This window comes from Microcebus murinus, chromosome 6 (genome assembly GCF_040939455.1).
Source record: "Microcebus murinus isolate Inina chromosome 6, M.murinus_Inina_mat1.0, whole genome shotgun sequence".
NCBI lineage: Eukaryota > Metazoa > Chordata > Mammalia > Primates > Cheirogaleidae > Microcebus > Microcebus murinus.
In genome coordinates this window covers 80,539,615-80,560,194 of record NC_134109.1, presented here as the reverse complement: position 1 = coordinate 80,560,194, position 20,580 = coordinate 80,539,615, and the positions used below count along the sequence as shown (strand labels likewise).

Genomic DNA, 20,580 nt, shown 5'->3' with positions numbered 1-20,580 from the left:
TCTAAATAATGGTTCTCCCCCTCCCTCTTCTGTAGTAGAAGTTAACTTTTTCAAACAAAGAGGTGATTGACCAACCTTAACAAATTCTGTGAAAGATATGGCACTGTCCCCATCCTGATCAGCCTCCTGAATGGTCCTGTCTGCGATGCTGCCCAGCTGTTCATCTGAGATATTCACTCCAACCATCATGCGTAACACCTATAGGAACAAGAGCCAGGAATTACAATACAAGGAACTTGGCAGTCAGCGCAACCCTTACTAGGATTAAAGATAAATCTACCACACCCTACTTTTCCTATGATGCCCTCAAATATAATCATGCTTTGCACGATGTTTTGGTCAATGACAGACTACATATAATAATGGTGGTCCTATAAGATTTTAACACTGTAGTTTTATTATACCATTTCCATGTTTAGATATTAGATACACAAATACTTACTGTGGTGTTACAATGGCCTAGAGTAGTCAGTATAGTAACATGCTGTACAGCTTTATAGGCTGAGAGCAATAGGCTACACTACATAGCCTAAGTGTATAATAGGCTATACCACATAGGTTTGTCAAGTACCCTCTATGACTGCAGTCCCCAACCCCTGGGCCACAGACCAGTATCAGGCCAAACAGTAGGAACCTGGCCAATCAGTAGGAGATGAGAGGCCACAAGTGAGTGAAGCTTCATCTGTGTTGACAGTTGCTCTTCATTGCTCATGTCAATGCATAAGCTCTGCCTCCTGTCAGATCAGCAGTGGCATTAGATTCTCATAGGAGCACGAATCCTACTGTAAAGCGTGCATGCAAGGGATCTAGGTTGTGTGCTTTTATTTTTTTTTTTATTTTTTTTATTTTTTTTTTTGAGACAGAGTCTAGCTTTCTTGCCTAGGCTAGAGTGAGTGCCGTGGCGTCAGCCTACCTCACAGCAACCTCAAACTCCTGGGCTCAAGCCATCCTCCTGCCTCAGCCTCCCAAGTAGCTGGGACTACAGGCACAAGCCACCATGCCCGGCTGATTTTTATATATATATATATATATTAGTTGGCCAATTAATTTCTTTCTATTTTTATGGTAGAGACAGGGTCTCGCTCAGGCTGGTTTTGAACTCCTGACCTTGAGCAATCCACCCGCCTCGGCCTCCCAGAGTGCTAGGATTACAGGCGTGATAGGTTGTGTGCTTTTTATGAAAATCCAATGCTTGATGATCTGAAGTGGAGCAGAAGTGGTGATGCTAGCGCTAGGGATTGGCTGAAAATACAGATTATCATTAGCAAATAGGTTTGACTGCACAATAAATGTAATGCACTTGAAACCATCCACCCTGCGTTGGTCTATGGAAAAAGTGTCTTCCGTGAAACCAGTCCCTGGTGCCAAAAAAGTTGGAGACCACTGCTCTATAATGAAATTGCCTAATGACACATTTCTCAGGACCTATCCCTGCCATGACTATATAACAGCTAGAAAGCTAAAACTCTTATCTTCTTATCTAGGCCACTCTAGATAATGATGTAAACAGAACTTTCTGGCAAGGTCACTGGATAAGAAAACAATACCTCATGAAGGATGAGTCCTTTGCATTTTGCTCTTCCTCATTCTTCCTGCCCAGAGTACAGATATGTCTGGTGGCATAGCAGCCATCATAGAACCATGAGGTGAGTTATGTGTGCTATGGATGCCAGAGCAAGAATATAGATGGAGCCTGGTTCCTGGACGTCATTTAGGTACTGCACTAGCCTGGACAGTCTATCCCCAGAATACTGGTAGCATGAAGCTAACTAGTTCTTTGTTGATTTAAGTCAGTTTGGTGGGGCTTTCTGGAATCCTACCAAAATGCACTCCTAAAGTATGGCCCAAGAAACATAAGGATCCTTGAAGGGTTAAATTCCCTTCTTAGAAAAGTAACAAGCATATTTAAAGGGTTATGAGAATTGAGTAAAGAGAATTTAATACTGTTTCACCAAATTAACCAAGCCACCCTGCTCTGCCACCACTCCCCCCCAAGCAATTATACTAACATCTTCATGGTGTCAACATATTTTGAAAATTGCTGCCTTAAATGAAATAAGCAACTTTAACCATTTAACCATTAGACAATATGAAAAGGTTGACTCTTAGACAATATGAAATGGGGGACAGGGTGCTTTTCATTTAAAAAAAAAAAACATTTTAAATTCTTTTTCCACTTCAGTAAGTTGATCTAGGGGTGTTTTTCTGATTTCCTCATATGATTGCAGTCAGCCACCTCTGTCTTCAAAAGGTCTTAGCTTTCCGCAGGAAAGAAAGGTCCTCTAGCCCAATGGTACACAGGCCTTTCTTTCTCCATTGCTTTCCCCCCTCTCCAATCTCATTAAATAGATTTTTTACAAGTACATTACAAGCCTGGTGCAGTGGCATGCACTGGCATAGCTCCAGCTACTGGAGGCTGAGGCAGGAGGATTGCATGAGCCCAGGAGTTGGAGTCCAGCATGGGTAACATAGCAAGGCCCTGTCTCAATCAATCAATGAATCGATAGTAAATCACAAGATTTTCAAAAGAGAAAAGAGCTGAAATACTGATTTGTACCAAAACTGGTTATTTTTATAACAATCCAACTCTTAAAAATTGGAAGTTACATATTTTAGGTATAAATGTACATAAATTGAAGGACTAATAAAAAGAGGCAATGCTAGCAAAGATAATAAATACTCAAGCCATGGCCAGGTAATCCTAGCACTTTAGGAGGCTGAGGGATGAGGATCAGTTAAAGCCAGGAGTTTGAGGTTGCAGTGAGCTATGATCACTTCACAGCACTGTATCCTGGATGACAGAGTGAGAGCCTGTCTCAAAAAAATAAAAAATGAAGAAATAAAATATACAATGTGATAAGGTTGGACATATGTGTATGTACATACACATGACATCATCATCACAATCAAGATAATGAACATATCCATGACCTTCAAAAGTTCAACCAGGACTTTTTACAAGAATCATATTAAGAAAACGTGACTACTCAGCCTTTCCTTAGGATAAATTCATCACAAACTTTTTTTTAAACTTTAAATGACTTTTTTTTAGCATATTATGGGGGTACAAGTGTTAAGGTTACATATATTGCCCATGCCCCCCTTCCCCCTCGAGTAAGAGCTTCAAGAGTGTCCATCCCTCAAATGTTGCACATCTTACTCATTATGGTTGTATATACCCGTCCCTTCCTCCCCCCTCCCACCCTCCTGACACCCAATAAATGTTACTCCTATATTTCCACTTAGGTGTTGATCCGTTAATACCAATTTGCTGGCATCACAAACTTTTAACATCCACTGAATACCTAAGAATTCCAAGTTTCCAAATGTTTTAGGAATTGTAGTGTCTATAAAGATAAACTTTCTTCTTTTCTCTCATTTTGGTCAAATGTTCACATCCCCTTCCTACTAGGAAAAAACTAATTGTGACATCTCAACGGTCGATGAGCACATTTAACCCAAAGTCATTCTTGGCCCCAGGAACACTCTAGTGGAACTTACTGGCAATCTGGCCTTATGGTGTCCTCCCCACTCCCTGCCTGAGGCTTTCATTATCCTAATAATAAAAACAAATCAATCCTTTGCTCCAAAAAAATCTTTCTGGCAGCTATATCTGGGCCAAAGGATAAAAACATGCAACTATAGAGTGACTGCCTGTGTCTCTTCTCTTCAAAACTCATCAGCCTATATGTAGCAACTTTTTTTTTTTTTTTGAGACGGAGTCTCGCTTTGTTGCCCAGGCTAGACTGCCGTGGCGTCAGCCTAGCTCACAGCAACCTCAAACTCCTGGGCTCAGGCAATCCTGCTGCCTCAGCCTCCCGAGTAGCTGGGACTACAGGCATGCGACACCATGCCTGGCTAATTTTTACTATATATATTAGTTGGCCAATTAATTTCTTTCTATTTATGATAGAGACAGGGTCTCGCTCTTGCTCGGGCTGGTTTTGAACTCCTAACCGAGAGCAATCTGCCTACCTCAGCCTCCCAGAGTGCCAGGATTAGAGGCATGAGTCACTGTACCCGGCCAGCAACTTTCAATAAAACAAATTCTTCTCACTGAAGAAAGACATTCCCAACTCAAAAGCAATAGACAGTAACACTGACCTGCAGACTGTTTAGTTTTTTGCTCATACATAGAAATGTAGGAATACTCTGGATTGGTCCTGAATCTGGCCTGAGTAATCTTCAACTTGGAAGACTTCTCAAGACACTAAATAAATTCAGATTTACTTAAGGACGAGTGGAAAACACTTTACTTTTTAGGTATATCTTGAAATGGAGAAATCTCTCATGGAAATTTGGGAATATGTTAGCCTCCAAGGGTCCTCCAGACACTAGGCATCGTAGATTTGATGAAATATGGTCTCTCTTCCAACAAATAAGGAAGCTTCATAAAAAGAGAAAACCACCCTATTCTCCCTGCTCGCCGGTGCTCGCAGTTTGTCCGGTCCTTTTGCTTTTTAATTTCTAGGACTCGAATTTACTGCCAAGTCCTCTGAAGAAGGGAAGCTCTTTGTGGGAGGGCTCAACTTTAACAATGATGAGCAGGCGCTGGAAGACCACTTCAGCAGCTTTGGGCCTATTTCTGAGGTGGTCATTGTGAAGGACCGGGAGACTCAGCGATCCCGGGGTTTTGGCTTCGTCGCCTTCACCAACCCAGAGCATGCCTCAGATGCCATGAGAGCCATAAATGGAGAGTCCCTGGATGGTCGCCAGATCCGTGTGGACCATGCTGGCAAGTCTGCCCGGGGAACCAGAGGAGGTGGCTTTGGGTCCTATGGGCGTGGTCGCAGCTACTCTAGAGGTGGTGGGGACCAGGGTTATGGGAGTGGCAGGTATGACAGTCGACCTGGAGGATATGGATATGGATATGGATATGGACGGTCCAGAGACTATGGTGGCAGAAGCCAGGGTGGTTATGACCGCTACTCAGGAAGAAATTACAGAGACAATTATGACAACTGAGATGAGACATGCACACATAATATAGACACAAGGAATAACACTTCTGATCCAGGATCGTCCTTCCAGATGGCTGTATTTATAAAGATTTTTGGAGCTGCACTGAAACATCTGTTTTAATACACCAACTTCTATTTTTAAATTGCTCTTCCAAGGTAGTTTGTTAAAGACCTTTTAGAAAGCTCTGTGTATTTTTTAAGATATGTTTTTCTCCCATTTAAAGGCAAATTCTGAGATATTTGTAAAGTCTGGGTATTTTTTCTTTTACCAGTTTTTTGTTTAGGATCTCAGGATTATTGGTTCTGGCAAGCTTAGCCAGACTGGCTTTTCTTTTCTATTTTTTTTTTTTTTTTTTGAGACAGAGTCTCACTTTGTTGCCCAGACTAGAGTAAGTGCCATGGCGTCAGCCTAGCTCACAGCAACCTCAAACTCCTGGGCTCAGGCAATCCTTCTGCCTCAGCCTCCCGAGTAGCTGGGACTACAGGCATGCGCCGCCATGCCTGGCTAATTTTTTTTTATATATATATATTAGTTGGCCAATTAATTTCTTTCTATTTATAGTAGAGACAGGGTCTTGCTCTTGCTCAGGTTGGTTTAGAACTCCTGAACTCAAACGATCTGCCCGCCTTGGCGTCCCAGAGAGCCAGGATTATTCTTTTCTTTTAATTAATGATTATCTAGGATATTTTATTTGTATTTTAGGGACATTTTAAAAACACATATACAATGTTTATCGTGGTTAGAAAACAATTTCTAAATGTACCTGAGAGAAATCTGTATCAGGAACATGATTGCCTGGGGTTTTCTTTTTTTTTTTAACTGAAGTTAACCAACCTGATTATACAGAAGAGCTGCTTTAAAATGTTTGTAAATGTTATTTTTTAAAAAATACTGGAAGAAAAAGTATTCTGTTGTGTCTCACGTATTTAGGTTATCTTTCATGAAGCTGATTAAAAAGATGAAACTTTAAAAAAAAGAGAGAAAGAAAGCCAAATGTCCTTTTTCTTATTCTTATCCTAGAATGTTTTTTAAAAAAAATAACGCTTAAGTGGTTCTGTCAGTTACATCACTTCACACAGGCCATACACACACACACACACACACACACACACACACACACACACACACACGTTTTAAAAAGCATCATTTAGTCCCCTATTAAATTTACAGAAAGTAAAAGAGGTAGGGGAAAGAGAAGGGCAATGCTAATAGGATGAAATGCCAGTCCTTGCTAGCTAGAGGACCAGAAATTGTCCACAGGAGCAACAAAGAGCAGTGAGCAGTTAGCTCAGGGTACACCAGCACAGCAGCAGTTCTTTAACTCTTATTTCAAGGCTCGGGACAGAATAAATAGCAGCATTTACCTAAGTATCATCAGAACTACGTGGTTGCCAACAAGCTGATTTAGCAATAACTAAACTATTTGATAAACCATGTTATATATTTTAGTTCTGCCTGTGATTACCTAAAAGACATTTAGTTAGCTTTTAAACAGTAAAGACATCTATCTGTGAAAACTCAGTGAGCCATTCATTTGAAGTTTTCCCAGGTCATCTATGCTACCTTATATCTAGGATGGGACTCTGCATACAACAGTAATTAAATAAATACTTACTGAAAGAAAGAACAATTCCTGCCCACAAAAACAAGCAGACAGGGGCCTTACAAGTTATCCACATACCTGTAACAGCTCATCACGGGATATCTTGTCATCTTTATCCAAATCATATAGTCGAAAAGCAACTGTAGGGAAAAACCAGGAGTTAGTAGAAATTCTGTAGTGTTTTCTCCTTTTCAAGGAAATAAATATGTGAAGGACACTAGACAGAAAACTGATAGCCAATTCATAGATTTTTCAATAGCAATTATGATTATTTCATAAAATATGATCTTTCTTCCAACAAATCAGAAAACATCACAAAAAGGGAAAGCTGACGGGGCATGATGGCAACAGAATTCTAATAATTTTCAGCTTATTGTAACAGTTACCGTGTTTCCCTGAAAATAAGACCTACCCATAAAATAAACCCTAGCAGGATGTCTAAGCATTTGCGCAATATAAGCCCTACCCCGAAAATAAGACCTAGTGATGGGTGTGGCTACGCAGCACATCTGCACAACCCATGCATTTCGTTGTGGAGCGATAAAGAAGATGAGCAGCCCTTCTCATCTGCCCCATCGTGACAACTACTATCCCAGAGGTGATGGGAAAGGTGCAGGCAACCCCACCGACAAGGTGGGCTCCCCCTGTCAGGTCTGGGCCATCCTGTGCGTGCTGCAAGCTGAGGCTTTGAGGGGAAAATAACACATCCCCTGAAAATAAGCCCTAGGGTGTCTTCTTGAGGAAAAATAAATATAAGACCCTGTCTTATTTTTAGAGAAACATGGTAGTCCAGGAGCCAAGACTAAAGTATCTAAAGAAAAAAACTATGCATAACTTGCACAGCACCTGTTATTATTTTATGTCATCCTAAAGTTTGCCATTTCTGTGGCAATCCAAACTTCTTTCTTGACAGAATATCATCCATAGCTTCAGGAGGAGAAATAGGGATCTAGTGTAAAATCTTTTCTATTTTTATATCCTAAGCCTTACTTTTAACACATGGAAAGTCTTATGGCAAAACACTTTAATAAAAGACTGTCCTAAGCATAACCTGAAAGAGGCAGCACAGAGAGAACTGTTAATCCTTAGCAAAAGTGAGTTAAGCAAAAATAGAAATTTTCCTTTACTAGGAAATGTTTGGTTTTTTTTTTAGACAGAGTCTCGCTTTGTTGCCCAGGTGTCAGCCTCCCTCACAGCAACCTCAAACTCCTGGGCTCAAGTGATCCTGCTGCCTCAGCCACCCGAGTAGCTGAGACTACAGGCATGGGCCACCATGCACGGCTAATTTTTTCTATATATATTAGTTGGCCAACTAATTTCTTTCTATTTATAGTAGAGACGGATCTCGCTGTTGCTCAGGCTGGTTTCGAACTCCTGACCTCGAGCAATCCGCCTGCCTCAGCCTCCCAGAGTGCTAGGATTACATAGAATATGGTTTTATGATTCTACATGGAACTCACAAACTAATTATACCTACAAAATAGTAATAACTAAATTGACCTCTATATTGATTTTTCTAACACTCATGTAAACAAATATTACTAACGGCATTTTATAGACTCCACAATCTACAAAAGAAAAAGTCAATCTAGTCTCATCAAAATTAAAAACATTGCTGGACTCAGTGGCTCACCCTGTAATCCTAGTACTTTTGAAGGCTAAGGTGGGTGGATCACTTGAGGCCAGGAGTTTAAGAACAGCCTGAACAACATAGCGAGACTGCATCTCTACCAAAAAAATAAAAAATTAGCTGGCATGTTGGCGCCAGCCATTCAGGAGGCCGAGGCAAAAAAATCACTTGAGCCCAGGAATTCAAGGTTACAGTGAGCTATTATCATGTCATTGCACTTTAGCCTGGAACAAGATCAATAGAGCAAGATCCTGTCTCTAAAAAAATAAAATAAAATGTTTGCTCTGTGAAAGATCCTGTTAAAAAAATGAAAATATAAGCTCTAGACAGTGAGAAAATATCTGCAAACCATATACCTAACAAAGGACATGTATCTAGAATACATAAATAATTCTCAAGACATAACAATAAAAGAAAATAATCCAATCAGAGCACAAGCAAAAGATGTGATCAGACATTTCACCAAAAAAGATATATAGATGGCAAATAAACACATACAAAGATGTTCAACATCATTCAGGGAAAAGCAAAATAAAATCACAATTAGCTATCACTGCATACATATCAGAATGGCTAAAATTAAAAAATAGTGACACCACCAAATGTTGGCAAGGATGAGGAAAAACTAGATCACTTGTACATTGCTGGTGGAAATGTAAAATGATGTAACCACTGTGGACAAGAGCTTGGCAGCTTCATTCTTTAGAGTTTTTTGGTAACAGCTTTATTAAGATATAATCAATATAGCATAGATTTCAAACAGTTTCTTTTTAAACTTTATTTTGAGATAAATGGACATTCACATGCAACTGTAAGAAATAATACAGAGATCTACTGTGCTCTTTACCTATTTTCCCTTAATCATGACATCTTGCAAAACTATAGTTTAATTGCACCAGATAGTTGAATGCCGGGATAAAGGCACAGAACATTTCTATCAGCACAAGGATCCCTCGTATTGCCTTTTACAGCCACAACTACTTCCTCTTCAACTCTACCCCCTTTTTAATATCCCTGTCTACCACTAATTTGTTCTCAATTTCCAAATTTTGTCATTTTAAGAATGTCATATACATAGAGGCCAGGCAAGGTCGCTCATGCCTGTAATCCTAGCACTCTGGGAGGCCAAGGCAGGAGGATTGCTCAAAGTCAGGAGTTCAAAACCAGCCTGAACAAGAGTGAGACCCCATCTCTACTAAATATAGAAAGAAATTAATTGGCCAACCACAAAACATAGAAAAAATTAGCCGGGCATGGTGGCCAGTGCCTATAGTCCCAGCTACTCGGGAGGCTGAGGCAGAAGGATTGCTTGAACCTAGGAGTCTGAGGTTGCTGTGAGCTAGGGTGATGTCATGTTACTGTAGCCTGGGAAACAGAGTGAGACTCTGTCTCAAAAAAAAAAAAAAAAAAAGCTGAAAACTGGAACCAATCAAAATGTCCCTCAATTTGTAAAAAACCAGATTAAAAAAACTGTTGTACATCCATATCATGAAATAAATAAATAAATGTAATAAAGTAGAATGAATTTTGATAACATGCAAGAATTATGCTGAGTAAAATAAAGCCAATCCTTACAAGGTTACATACCTTATGGTTTTATTTATATAATATTATTATTTTTTTTTTTTGAGACAGAGCCTCGCTTTGCTGCCCAAGCCAGAGTGCCGTGGCATCAGCCTAGCTCACAGCAACCTGAAACTCCTGGGCTCGAGCAATCCTGCCTCAGCCTCCTGAGTAGCTGGGGCTACAGGCATGCGCCACCATGCCTGGCTAATTTTTTCTCTATATATCAGTTGGCCAATTAATTTCTTTCTATTTATAGTAGAGACAGGGTCTTGCTCTTGCTCAGGCTGGTTTCGAACTCCTGACCTTGAGCAATCCGCCTGCCTCAGCCTCCCAGAGTGCTAGGATTATAGGCGTGAGCCTGGCCTATATAATATTATTGAAATAAAATTATGGGCCGGGCGTAGTGGCTCATGCTTACAGGCATGAACCACCGCACCCAGCCTGTTAATTGTATTTCAATATAATTGGCTAATGTTGAGTATTCACATTGCCTACCTGTTGAGTTGGATGCTTATCAAGAGTCAGATATGGCCAGGCGCAGTTGGCTCAAACCTGTAATCCTAGCACTCCGGAGGCCGAGGCGGGCAGATTGCTCGAGGTCAGGAGTTCGAAACCAGCCTGATCAAGAGCGAGACCCTGTCTCTACTATAAATAGAAAGAAATTAATTGGCCAACTAATATATATATATAGAAAAAATTAGCCAGGGATGGTGGTGCATGCCTGTAGTCCAGCTACTTGGGAGGCTGAGGCAGAAGGATTGCTTGAGCCCAGGTGTTTGAGGTTGCTGTGAGCTACGCTGATGCCACAGCACTCACTCTATCCTGAGCAACAAAGTTTGACTCTGTCTCAAAAAAAAAAAAAAAAAGATTCATTTCAGTTCTCCTCAAACTATTCATCTAAGATATGTTATTTTTATTTATTTTTGTTTTTAGACAGAGTCTTGCTCTGTTGCCCTGAGTTTCATGGCATCAGTTTACCTCACAGCAACCTCAAAGTCCTAGGCTCAAGCGATCCTCCTGCCTCAGCCTTCCAAGTAGTTGGGACTACTGGCATGCGCCACTATGCCCAGCTAATTTTTTATATTTTTAGTTTCCTAGCCAAGTTTCTTTCTATTTTTTAGTAGAAACGGGTCTCACTCTTGCTCAGGCTGGTCTCAAACTTCTGAGCTCAAATGATCCTTCTGCCTCGGCCTTCCAGAGTGCTAGGATTATAGGCATGAGCCACCATGTCGGCCATTCATCTAACGTATCAACAGAGGAGTAAACTTATATTCCTATATACCCAAGGAGATCTGGAGATACAGACCAGGGGCCACAAACTAAAACATTAAATCTCATGTACCATTCCTCAAATGTATATAAATTTGGCATTGTATTCTATAATTTATTTATTATTTGTTTTAATATTAAAAAGCCCTTTATTTTTCTTGAAACCACCAAGTAAAATTTTGATGGACCCCATTTATTCTGTGGCTTCACAAACCTCTCTGTATTCCACTGTGTGCTCTTGTAAGAAAAGCTCGGGCTCAGTAAGTTTAATACAACTTCAATTTCAAGTTGTGTTGAATGAAAAGAGACATTTCAGCTGGGCGTGGTAGCTCATGTCTGTAATCCTAGCACTCTGGGAGGCCAAGGCGGGCGGATTGTTTGAGTTTAGGAATTCGAGACCAGCCTGAGCAAGAGCAAGACCCTGTCTCTACTAAAAATAGAAACAAATTAGCTAGAAAACTGAAAAAATATATATGAAAAATTAGCCGGGCATGGTGGCGCATGCCTATAGTCCCAGCTACTCAGGAAGCTGAGGCAGTAGGATCACTTCAGCCCAGGAGTTTGAGGTTGCTGTGAGCTAGGCTGATGCCACGGCACTCTAGCCTGGGCAACAGAGTGAGAATCTGTCTCAAAAAAAAAAGAGAAATTTCAATTTCCTGGAGAAGTGTTGTAAGGCATTGGGCAATATCATACATGAAGTTGCAGAAACTTCTCTGGCATGTAACAAAAGCAAAGGAAGAAAAAAAACATCATATATAAACTGACAAGAGCCGTAGGGAAATGTAACAAATGCTCTAGAAAAGGAGGCAAAAGGCATGGGGACAAAAATTAAATCTTGCACTAATCCAGCTGTCTACCCCTACATAAGCCACATCCTGAGTCTATCAAATTCTAAGATGGGCTGAGGATTGCCATTATTCCTTACAGATGGGGCCTGGGCCTTGTTCACTATTGCCACTCTAGCGCTTACCACAGTGTCTGGCACACAGTAGTTGCTCAATGAATTATAATGATAGGTGACACTTATTGAGTACCTAGTATATGCCAGGCACTGGTACAGCACTTGATGTAAATCAACTCATTTAACCCTCACAATGATCTGATGCAGAACATCTTAATATACCACTTTATAGAAGAAGAAACCGAGGCCCAAAGATTTTTAAGTAACTTGCTCAAAGTCACAAGGTCAAAATGTAGTAGAGTTGGGACTCAAACTCAGCTAGTTTAGCTCCAGACTCTGAGCTCTTATACAAGAGCATAGCAGAGCTGAGCTCTGCTATGCTCTCGTAAATGCTTGTTCAATGAATGAATGAGCAAATAAATGAATTTTAAGGAATGAATGAGCAAATAAATGAATTTTAAGGAATGAAAAGCAAATATTTTAAACCACTGTTCCTTACAGTGCAGTTTGTTGCTTCGGCTGTTGAGTGGTTCTGGTCCATTCACATCTTTGCTCTTTTCATTATCCTCAATGGGTCGGAAATGAGCCAAAGTTCTCATGAATCCACGGAAGTTTACCTGGTCCTCTCTGATGGGGAAATATAACAAACAGAACACCATATCAATCTGGGTGATTATTTCTTATGAATTCAAAATACTGAAAATAGCTTTAGCTACAATAGCCTGAAAGTCCATTTAATGAGATCTCTTTCCATATGCATGATACTTCAGGGCTCACAGAATATCATTTAAGCCTAACCCCAACCTTGTGAGGTGGGTGTTAATATTTCCACTTTATAAATGATTAACCTGACTTAGGGAAGTAGCATGATTTATCAAGGGCAGAGTTATCTGTTGAATTTACTTATATTTCTTTTCTTAAAACATGATTTAGAGTAGTGCCAAAGCTACACAAACATGAGAGTCAGAACCTGAACTCACTGCTTTGAACCCTGCATGAGCCACAAGTTAGTCATTTCAACCCAAGGACTCCTCAGCCATGTCCCTATCTCCCCTACAATAATGTATACCTAGGGATATTTTTAAATTAAGGCATATTATGGAAAAGCTGCTTTTAAAATAAAGTTTATTTAGTTGTAGAAGCAATTAAACATATATTTGAAAATTTCGAAAAAAGAAAAATGTCACTCCTAATTTTACCAATTACAACTATTCTTTATTTTTTATCTTTTTCTTTTTTTTTTAAAGGCTGGTCAAGTGGAGCAACAACTATTCTTAATATATTTTATTCTAAGAACTTTCCTATGCTTTCCAGATAATTGTGAACATATTATATATAAACTTTGTATCCTACCTTTTTGTTTTGTTTTGTTTTTGCTGTGTTGTTCTGGAACTCCTAAACTCAAAAGATCCTCCTGCCTCAGCCTCCTAAGTAGCTGGTACCACAGGAACATGCCACAATATCCACATTTGAAAATTTTTTTTTAACTTTTAAGCATTTCTCCAATCAATAAAAACACTTTAGAACATTTTAAATGCCTGCATAATAATTATGTGGATATATCATGATTTTATTATTCCCTCATAATTGGATAATTTTTTTCTCATTTTTCATTATACTAAGTAATGCTTTAAAAGACTTCTTTGTGTATAAAGCCTTTTCAGTACTTAGGCTTAGAGAAAATCTTTTTATCATGCCACAGGGTAATCAATAACCCTATAAGAAATAATTCTCAAAACTTGAAGAATGTTCTTTAATATTAAAAAAGAATGACTGAAGTGACAAAATTATGACTTGAGAATGACTCAAGTGACAAAATTATTTATCTAAGGCAGTCATGGAAACAGCAGATAGCCTGGTTCTGTGGCTACCTAAAAAAAGTCCCAGTTATCAGGTGCCCCACTAAACAGATGAAGTATGTAGGGTCAATTTTTTTTTTTTTTTTTTTTTTTTTTTTGAGACAGAGTCTCACTTTGTTGCCCAGGCTAGACTGAGTGCTGTGGCATCAGCCTAGCTCACAGCAACCTCAAACTCCTGGGCTCAAGCAATCCTACTGCCTCAGCCTCCTGAGGAGCTGGGAATACAGGCATGCACCACCATGCCCGGCTAAATTTTTGTATATATATTAGTTGGCCAATTAATTTCTTTCTATTTATAGTAGAGACGGGGTCTCACTCTTGCTCAGGCTGGTTTTGAACTCCTGACCTCCGGCCTCGGCCTCCCAGAGTGCTAGGATTACAGGCGTGAGCCACCACGCCAGGCCATATGTAGGGTCTCTTAAGTGCCAGGTACACACAGTTCAGAGACCTCCTAAAGGCAGAGTTGAAAGACTAGCTTTTGAGCCCCTTGTACTCAAAAGAATGACCTTTAGCTTGTCAAGGGAGTTATACTGCTAACAGAGCAGTATCTGGTAAAATATGTAAAATCCAAGGAATCAAATAATGTGGAATAAGATGTAAGTCATATGCCAGAACAGATTAATGAATATTATTAGCATAAAGTTTCTGTGAACTTTGGTTCTGTGAACAATGGTTCACTTTCAATTCTCATTCTTTAAAACAAACAAACAAACAAACAAAGATACAAAAAATTCCATGTGCATAAGACTAGAGAAGAAAAACCCAGACGCCAAGTATCTGTCTGATTAGAGCAAGAAGCAGAGGTGGGGCCTACTAAGAGCTAAGCAGTAGAGCCCACTACAGTCCTCTGCTTCCTCATATGCACCCTGCCTAATCTCCTCAGCAGCAGATTGGTGGACAGGATGGCAAATGATACTGTAGTCAGAGCAAATGTGGTTTAGTCTTACAAAATAGCTGTCCACAAGCTGCTTCTTCAAGTAATCGACGGTGACTAAGGAACTCTGAAAAAAAGTTGGCAAAATGACTCTACCAAGTTTACTTTTCATTACAAAAGGTTTGGATACAAAGCATAGCTGTGAAAGTTATCTCTGGACAGGGTTCAATGCTGTGCAAGGGCTAAAAGAGGAAGCAGAAAAATGGAAGAATTCAGCATAAAAACCACACCTGAAACAATCAGAGCAGTTCAGGGAGAGAGAAAGGAAAATAAGAGGAAGGGTATGAGATTAGTGATGGTCAACACGAATTTGAAAAGTGCAAGTAAGTCTTAGTCTGATTCAATTCCCTTCTTTACATAAACTAACTGCCAGTCTCCATTCCCCTACTGTGATTCAGATTTATTGAGTGCCCAACCCTCTCAACTAGCAAATTACTTTACTCTCAATTGGGAGTTCTAAAATTTCCTCTCCAGGCATTTTATCTGTTAGTGTCCTCACTGACAGTCTCATTATTAAGAACTAGCACCCATCTAACATTTTAAAATCCTTTGGGTCATATAGACAATTCACATGGAGCCAGAAAGAGACTGTTTAGGAGATTACTTAAAACAAGATTATATGATAAGCTCTATTCATGAAAAGGTAGCTAATCAAATCAATAAATATTTACTAGTACTCTGAAGGCAGTGTATTAGATAGTGAAGCATATCAAGTCTAGTTTTTGTTTTTGTTTTTGTTTTCCTTGAGACAGAGTCTTGCTTTGTTGCCCAGGCTAGAGTGAGTGCTGTTGGCGTCAGCCTAGCTCACAGCAACCTCAAACTCCTGGGCTCAAGCAATCCTGCTGCCTCAGCCTCCTGAGTAGCTGGGACTACAGGCATGCGCCACCATGCCCGGCTCATTTTTTCCATATATATATTAGTTGGCCAATTAATTTCTTTCTATTTATAGTAGAGACAGGGTCTTGCTCTTGCTCAGGCTGGTTTCAAACTCCTGACCTCGAGCAATCCGCCTGCCTCAGCCTCCCAGAGTGCTAGGATTACAGGCGTGAGCCACCGCGCCCGGCCTCAAGTCTAGTTTTATATTAAACAAATCCAACTTAAGGAATAATCTACTTGAAAAAGTGTATGTGTGATGAGGAGAATTGTATCCTTAGTCAATATCATAAAAGTAAAACAAAGGCTGTGGAAACGTTCCAGATTAAAGGAGGCTAAAGAGATATGACAATTGGCCCAGACTAGATCCTCTACTGATGAAGGGGAAGTGCTATAAAGGAGATTAATTAATGTATGAACTCACAAAATTGGAATATGAATAATAGATTAGGATAAAACAGATAATAGATTAATAAAACAGAGTAATGGATTAAAGTATTATATCAATGTTTAGTTTATTGAAGTGGATAACTATACTATGGATATATAAAAGAATATTGTCATTCTTAGTAAACACATTGAAGCAGGAATAAAGGGCCACAACTATGCAACTTACCCTCCAAAGGTTGAAAAATACAATTATGTGAACATACACAGAACAATTATGTAAGTATATGTGTATGTATCTGAGAGAGAAGTATGTACAGAGAGAGAGAAACAGGAGGGTAGAAAGAGAGAGTATGTATAGAGTGAGCATGGGTAAGCAAGCTGCACTGTCCAATACTGCAGCCACTAATCACATATGGCTATGAGCATTTGAAACATTTGTCTGATGTGGTATGTGCTATAAGTGTAAATTACACATTAGATTTCAAGAACTTAATATGAAAAAAGTATGTAAAATATCTCAGTAATTTTTAATATTATGTATGGAAATGATAATGCTTTTAATATATTGGGTTAAATAAAATACATATTGCCAGAGTTAATTTAAATTATTTTTTACTTTTTTAATGTGGCTACTAGAAAATATATAAATATGTGGCTTCTATTATATTTTCATTGGCTACTACTGAGAGCATACAAATGAGCCAAAATGTTAACATAATAGATGTATCTGGGTAAATAATATACAGGTATTCTTTGTACTATTTTTAATTTTTGCAACTTTCTGTAAATTTGAAATTATTTCCAAAGTCTAGTTTTACATCAGTGATAAACAGAGATTAAAGACAGAATTTTGCTGGGCACAGTGACTCAAACCTGTAATCGTAGCACTTTGGGAGGCCAAGGCAGGAGGCTGGCTTGAGTTTGAGGTTGCAGTGAGCTATGATGACACCCCTGCACTCTAGACTGGGTTACAGAGTAAGACCCTATATCAATAAATAAATAATTTAAAAATAAGATTAGACTATGTGGAGAAAGGTAAAAAAGATTTTTTTAAAAAACACAGAATTTTGAAGACAGGCCTGTATATCTATTTGAAGTTTAAAACAGAAGGGGGTACAAAAGAAGAGATACTCTAGATGTGACCAAATTAAGGATGCCCAATATAATCAGAGGGATCATGCTCTGAGATGACTGAACCAATGTCATTATTTCAGATTAGCAATGATTTGAGGCTGAGACAGCCTCAGAAACGAAGTATATCACGTGCACTGACTTACCCCTCTGGAAAGAAGGCATTGATGATTCGGTCCCCCAGTGGGTTGATGGCAAGTTCTGGAATCCTCTGGAAATCTTCCCGGCTGCCAAGAGAATCACCTGGAGTTAAAGACCACTGACCCCTGGCATAAACTCTTCCAGTCTAAATGAGGGTACAACCTAGCAAGAATATCATCTCTTGGAATTTACTTCTGTGGCAAATTATACCAAATAACTGCAAAGAATAGCACTTTAATAGCTGCCAAGTGTTTCTTGCACCAACTCAGGAGTTGAAGAAACCAGATTTGACTATGCCACATTCCAGTGAATTCAGCACACAATAAACCAACTGACAAGCACATACTAAGCCATCCCTTAGTAAATGATTCCTTGAACATTACCATTTTGTACTTAGTTATTAAGTTTGGAGACTGAACAGCAAAGGGAAAGTATCAAATACTACAGAACTTAAATATGGGGACAAAATATTTAGAGGGGGTCTCCATATCCTTGTTAAAAAGATCTAAAGCACCTATGAAACTGGATGAATTCTTAGGCGATACTTATATCAGTGTGAGAACCCATTGATTTCCATATTTCCTTGCTCTGTCTCGAGCTTTTTCTCCATTCCCTTCTACACACTAGAACAGTAGAGGCAATGGAGAACGTAACAAAGAGCAGTCATCTTCACATAACTTAGGTGGGTGTAGCAAATGTTAGCTACTGTTCATTGCACATATATTATGTGCTGCTTTTATAAACATTATCTCATTTCTTCATGCCAATGTTTTATCTATACCCTTTTAGAGCTGAGGAAATTGAGAGTCATAGAGAAAAGTAACTTGTCCAGTGCCATACCACTACTTAGTATCAGAACTGTGATTTAAATCTAACTCTATAAGTCAAAGTATGTATTCTCTTTCTAAAAACCACATTTTGTTTCCATATTAAACTTCTTGAAAGAAAGTTGATCTCCCAAAAAATATTCAGTATTTTTTCAAACTTCTTTGGTTGATGTCCTGTGCCAAAAATACAAAGCTACAACATATCTGCACTGCACTCTTCAAAATATCCATGTCACGAAGGACAAAGAAAGGCAGAGGATTGTTCCAGATCAAAGGGGACTAAAGAGACATACAACTAAACCCAATGAATGATCCTGGACAAGGACAAATATTGCTATAAGGGACATCTGGGTGACAGGTGAAAATGGAAAATGGACCACATAGAATAATATGAACTATTACATAATAGAACTATATCAAAATACTAAATTTATTGATTTTGATCTAAGAATGTCTTTGTTTGGCTGGGTGCAGTGGCTCACACCTGTAATCCTAGCACTCTGGGAGGCTGAGATAGGTGGATTGCTCCAGGTCAGGAGTTCGAAATCAGCCTGAGCAAGAGTGAGTCCCCGTCTCTACTATAAATAGAAAGAAATTAATTGGCCAACTAATATATATAGAAAAAATGAGCCGGGCATGGTGGCTCATGCCTGTAGTCCCAGCTACTCAGGAGGCTGAGGGAGAAGGATCCCTTGAGCCCAGGAGTTTGAGGTTGCTGTGAGCGAGGCTGACGCCACGGCACTCACTCTAGCCTGGGCAACAAAACGAGACTCTGTCTCAAAAAAAAAAAAAAAAAAAAAAAAAAGAATGTCTTTGTTATAGTAAATATACACTGAAGTATGTGTGACAAAATGTTAACAATTGGTGAATCTGGCCTTAGAATGAAAATTCTCTTTGTACTATTCTTGTTATTTTTAAGTTTGAAATTATTTCCAGATAAAAAGTTTAAAATGTATATATATATAAACTTGAATGAATCTGATCCTGCCTTTTAGAAGTTTGCTGACAGAAGAGATAAAACAGGCCGGGCGCGGTGGCTCACGCCTGTAATCCTAGCTCTCTGGGAGGCCGAGGCGGGCGGATTGCTCAAGGTCAGGAGTTCAAAACCAGCCTGAGCAAGAGCGAGACCCCGTCTCTACTATAAATAGAAAGAAATTAATTGGCCAACTGATATGTATATAAAAAATTATCCGGGCATGGTGGTGCATGCCTGTAGTCCCAGCTACTCGGGAGGCTGAGGCAGAAGGATTGCTGGAGCCCAGGACTTTGAGGCTGCTGTGAGCGAGGCTGACGCCACGGGACTCACTCTAGCCTGGACAACAAAGCGAGACTGTCTCACAAAAAAAAGAAGAGATAAAACACATTCCTTCACTTTATACTAAATGCTAATGAAGACAAAAGAGATCATGAAATGCTTCTATTTTAACCCAGGAGTCTTCACACTCTGTTCCTCTTGTGGTTTAACATTTACATGGTGCTTAATTAATTCAACAAGCTCATCTCCACCAAATCTGGTGACACAGGTAGAAACTGACCTAGTGAACTGAGCACAAAGCTCTGGAAGAGTAACTCTGAATTCTAATTTTCCTTTCATTCACGGTTATAATTTTTATATCAATGAATGAACCAGAAAAAGCCAATCATAAGATAATTAGATTGCTCAAGATGATAAAGAAAATCACTGAGGTCCTGGTTATTTAATTCAACAAACATGTACTAAGCTTTTATTACATAATTTGTTCTATAATACAAAGTCCACATTATCACCAAAATGTAGCTCCCCTTGTTTGAGAAGTTAAGAAACAGTAACTACTCCCTTTTAAATGAAGGCTAAAGCTGATTTGAATTGCATGGCCACATACTTCAGTTTAATGTCTAACAAGCTCAAGTAATTTTAGCTGAGAAGAGGCACAGTTTAAACACCAAATCTATCAAGTGTTGGGTGCACAACCTAGCCCGAACCCCTTTAATCTCAATGAGGGAATCTAGACTTGGACTTCCAATCTCAATAAAGACCTAAATCCTGTCCTATGATACTATTTAACTCCAGTCTTAGAATTTAGATTGTAATACAATGTGGTTCCAGTCACCAAACCAAGAGGTATACTACTGAAAGTATCAAAATAAAAATGAAAGTAAAAAAATAGTCTGTCGTCTGCTAAACAAAATGCAACTTATTATTAGTTGCTCTGTAGTAGAATATAGATCATCCTGGCAGTGTCTCCAAACTTATCTTTTCAAATGTGCCCATCAACACAAACCTAATAGAGAAAAATAAATACTCCAAAGTGGCCCACATACCACAAGTACAAGATCCATTTGAAATTCAGATTTTTATGTACTTATTAAGAAACCTATTGACATTATATTGTACCTCATAGTATATCTTTGAGGAAAATCTTCCTCAAAGAATTTTTGAGTAAAAGATATTATTAAAGGCCAGGCGTGGTGGCTCACGCCTGGCCTTTAAAATAAAAAATAATTTAAAAAATAA

The 20,580-nt window shown here is 39.1% G+C and overlaps 1 protein-coding gene and 1 pseudogene across 1 annotated transcript in view; one reads left to right on the top strand and one right to left on the bottom strand.

Annotated features, from left to right (window-relative positions):
- CHP1 (calcineurin like EF-hand protein 1) overlaps window positions 1-20,580 on the bottom strand; it is a 37,483-nt gene that overhangs the window by 1,999 nt on the left and 14,904 nt on the right. Inside the window, exons 3-6 of the mRNA XM_012766457.2 lie at window positions 17,265-17,345; window positions 12,431-12,558; window positions 6,644-6,705; window positions 76-198 (exon numbers count right to left, since the gene is read on the bottom strand). Of these exons, the coding sequence (XP_012621911.1) occupies window positions 76-198; window positions 6,644-6,705; window positions 12,431-12,558; window positions 17,265-17,345 (394 nt within the window). The remainder of the gene's footprint in view (window positions 1-75; window positions 199-6,643; window positions 6,706-12,430; window positions 12,559-17,264; window positions 17,346-20,580) is intronic.
- LOC105872468 (RNA-binding protein 3 pseudogene) lies at window positions 1,667-5,220 on the top strand (annotated as a pseudogene).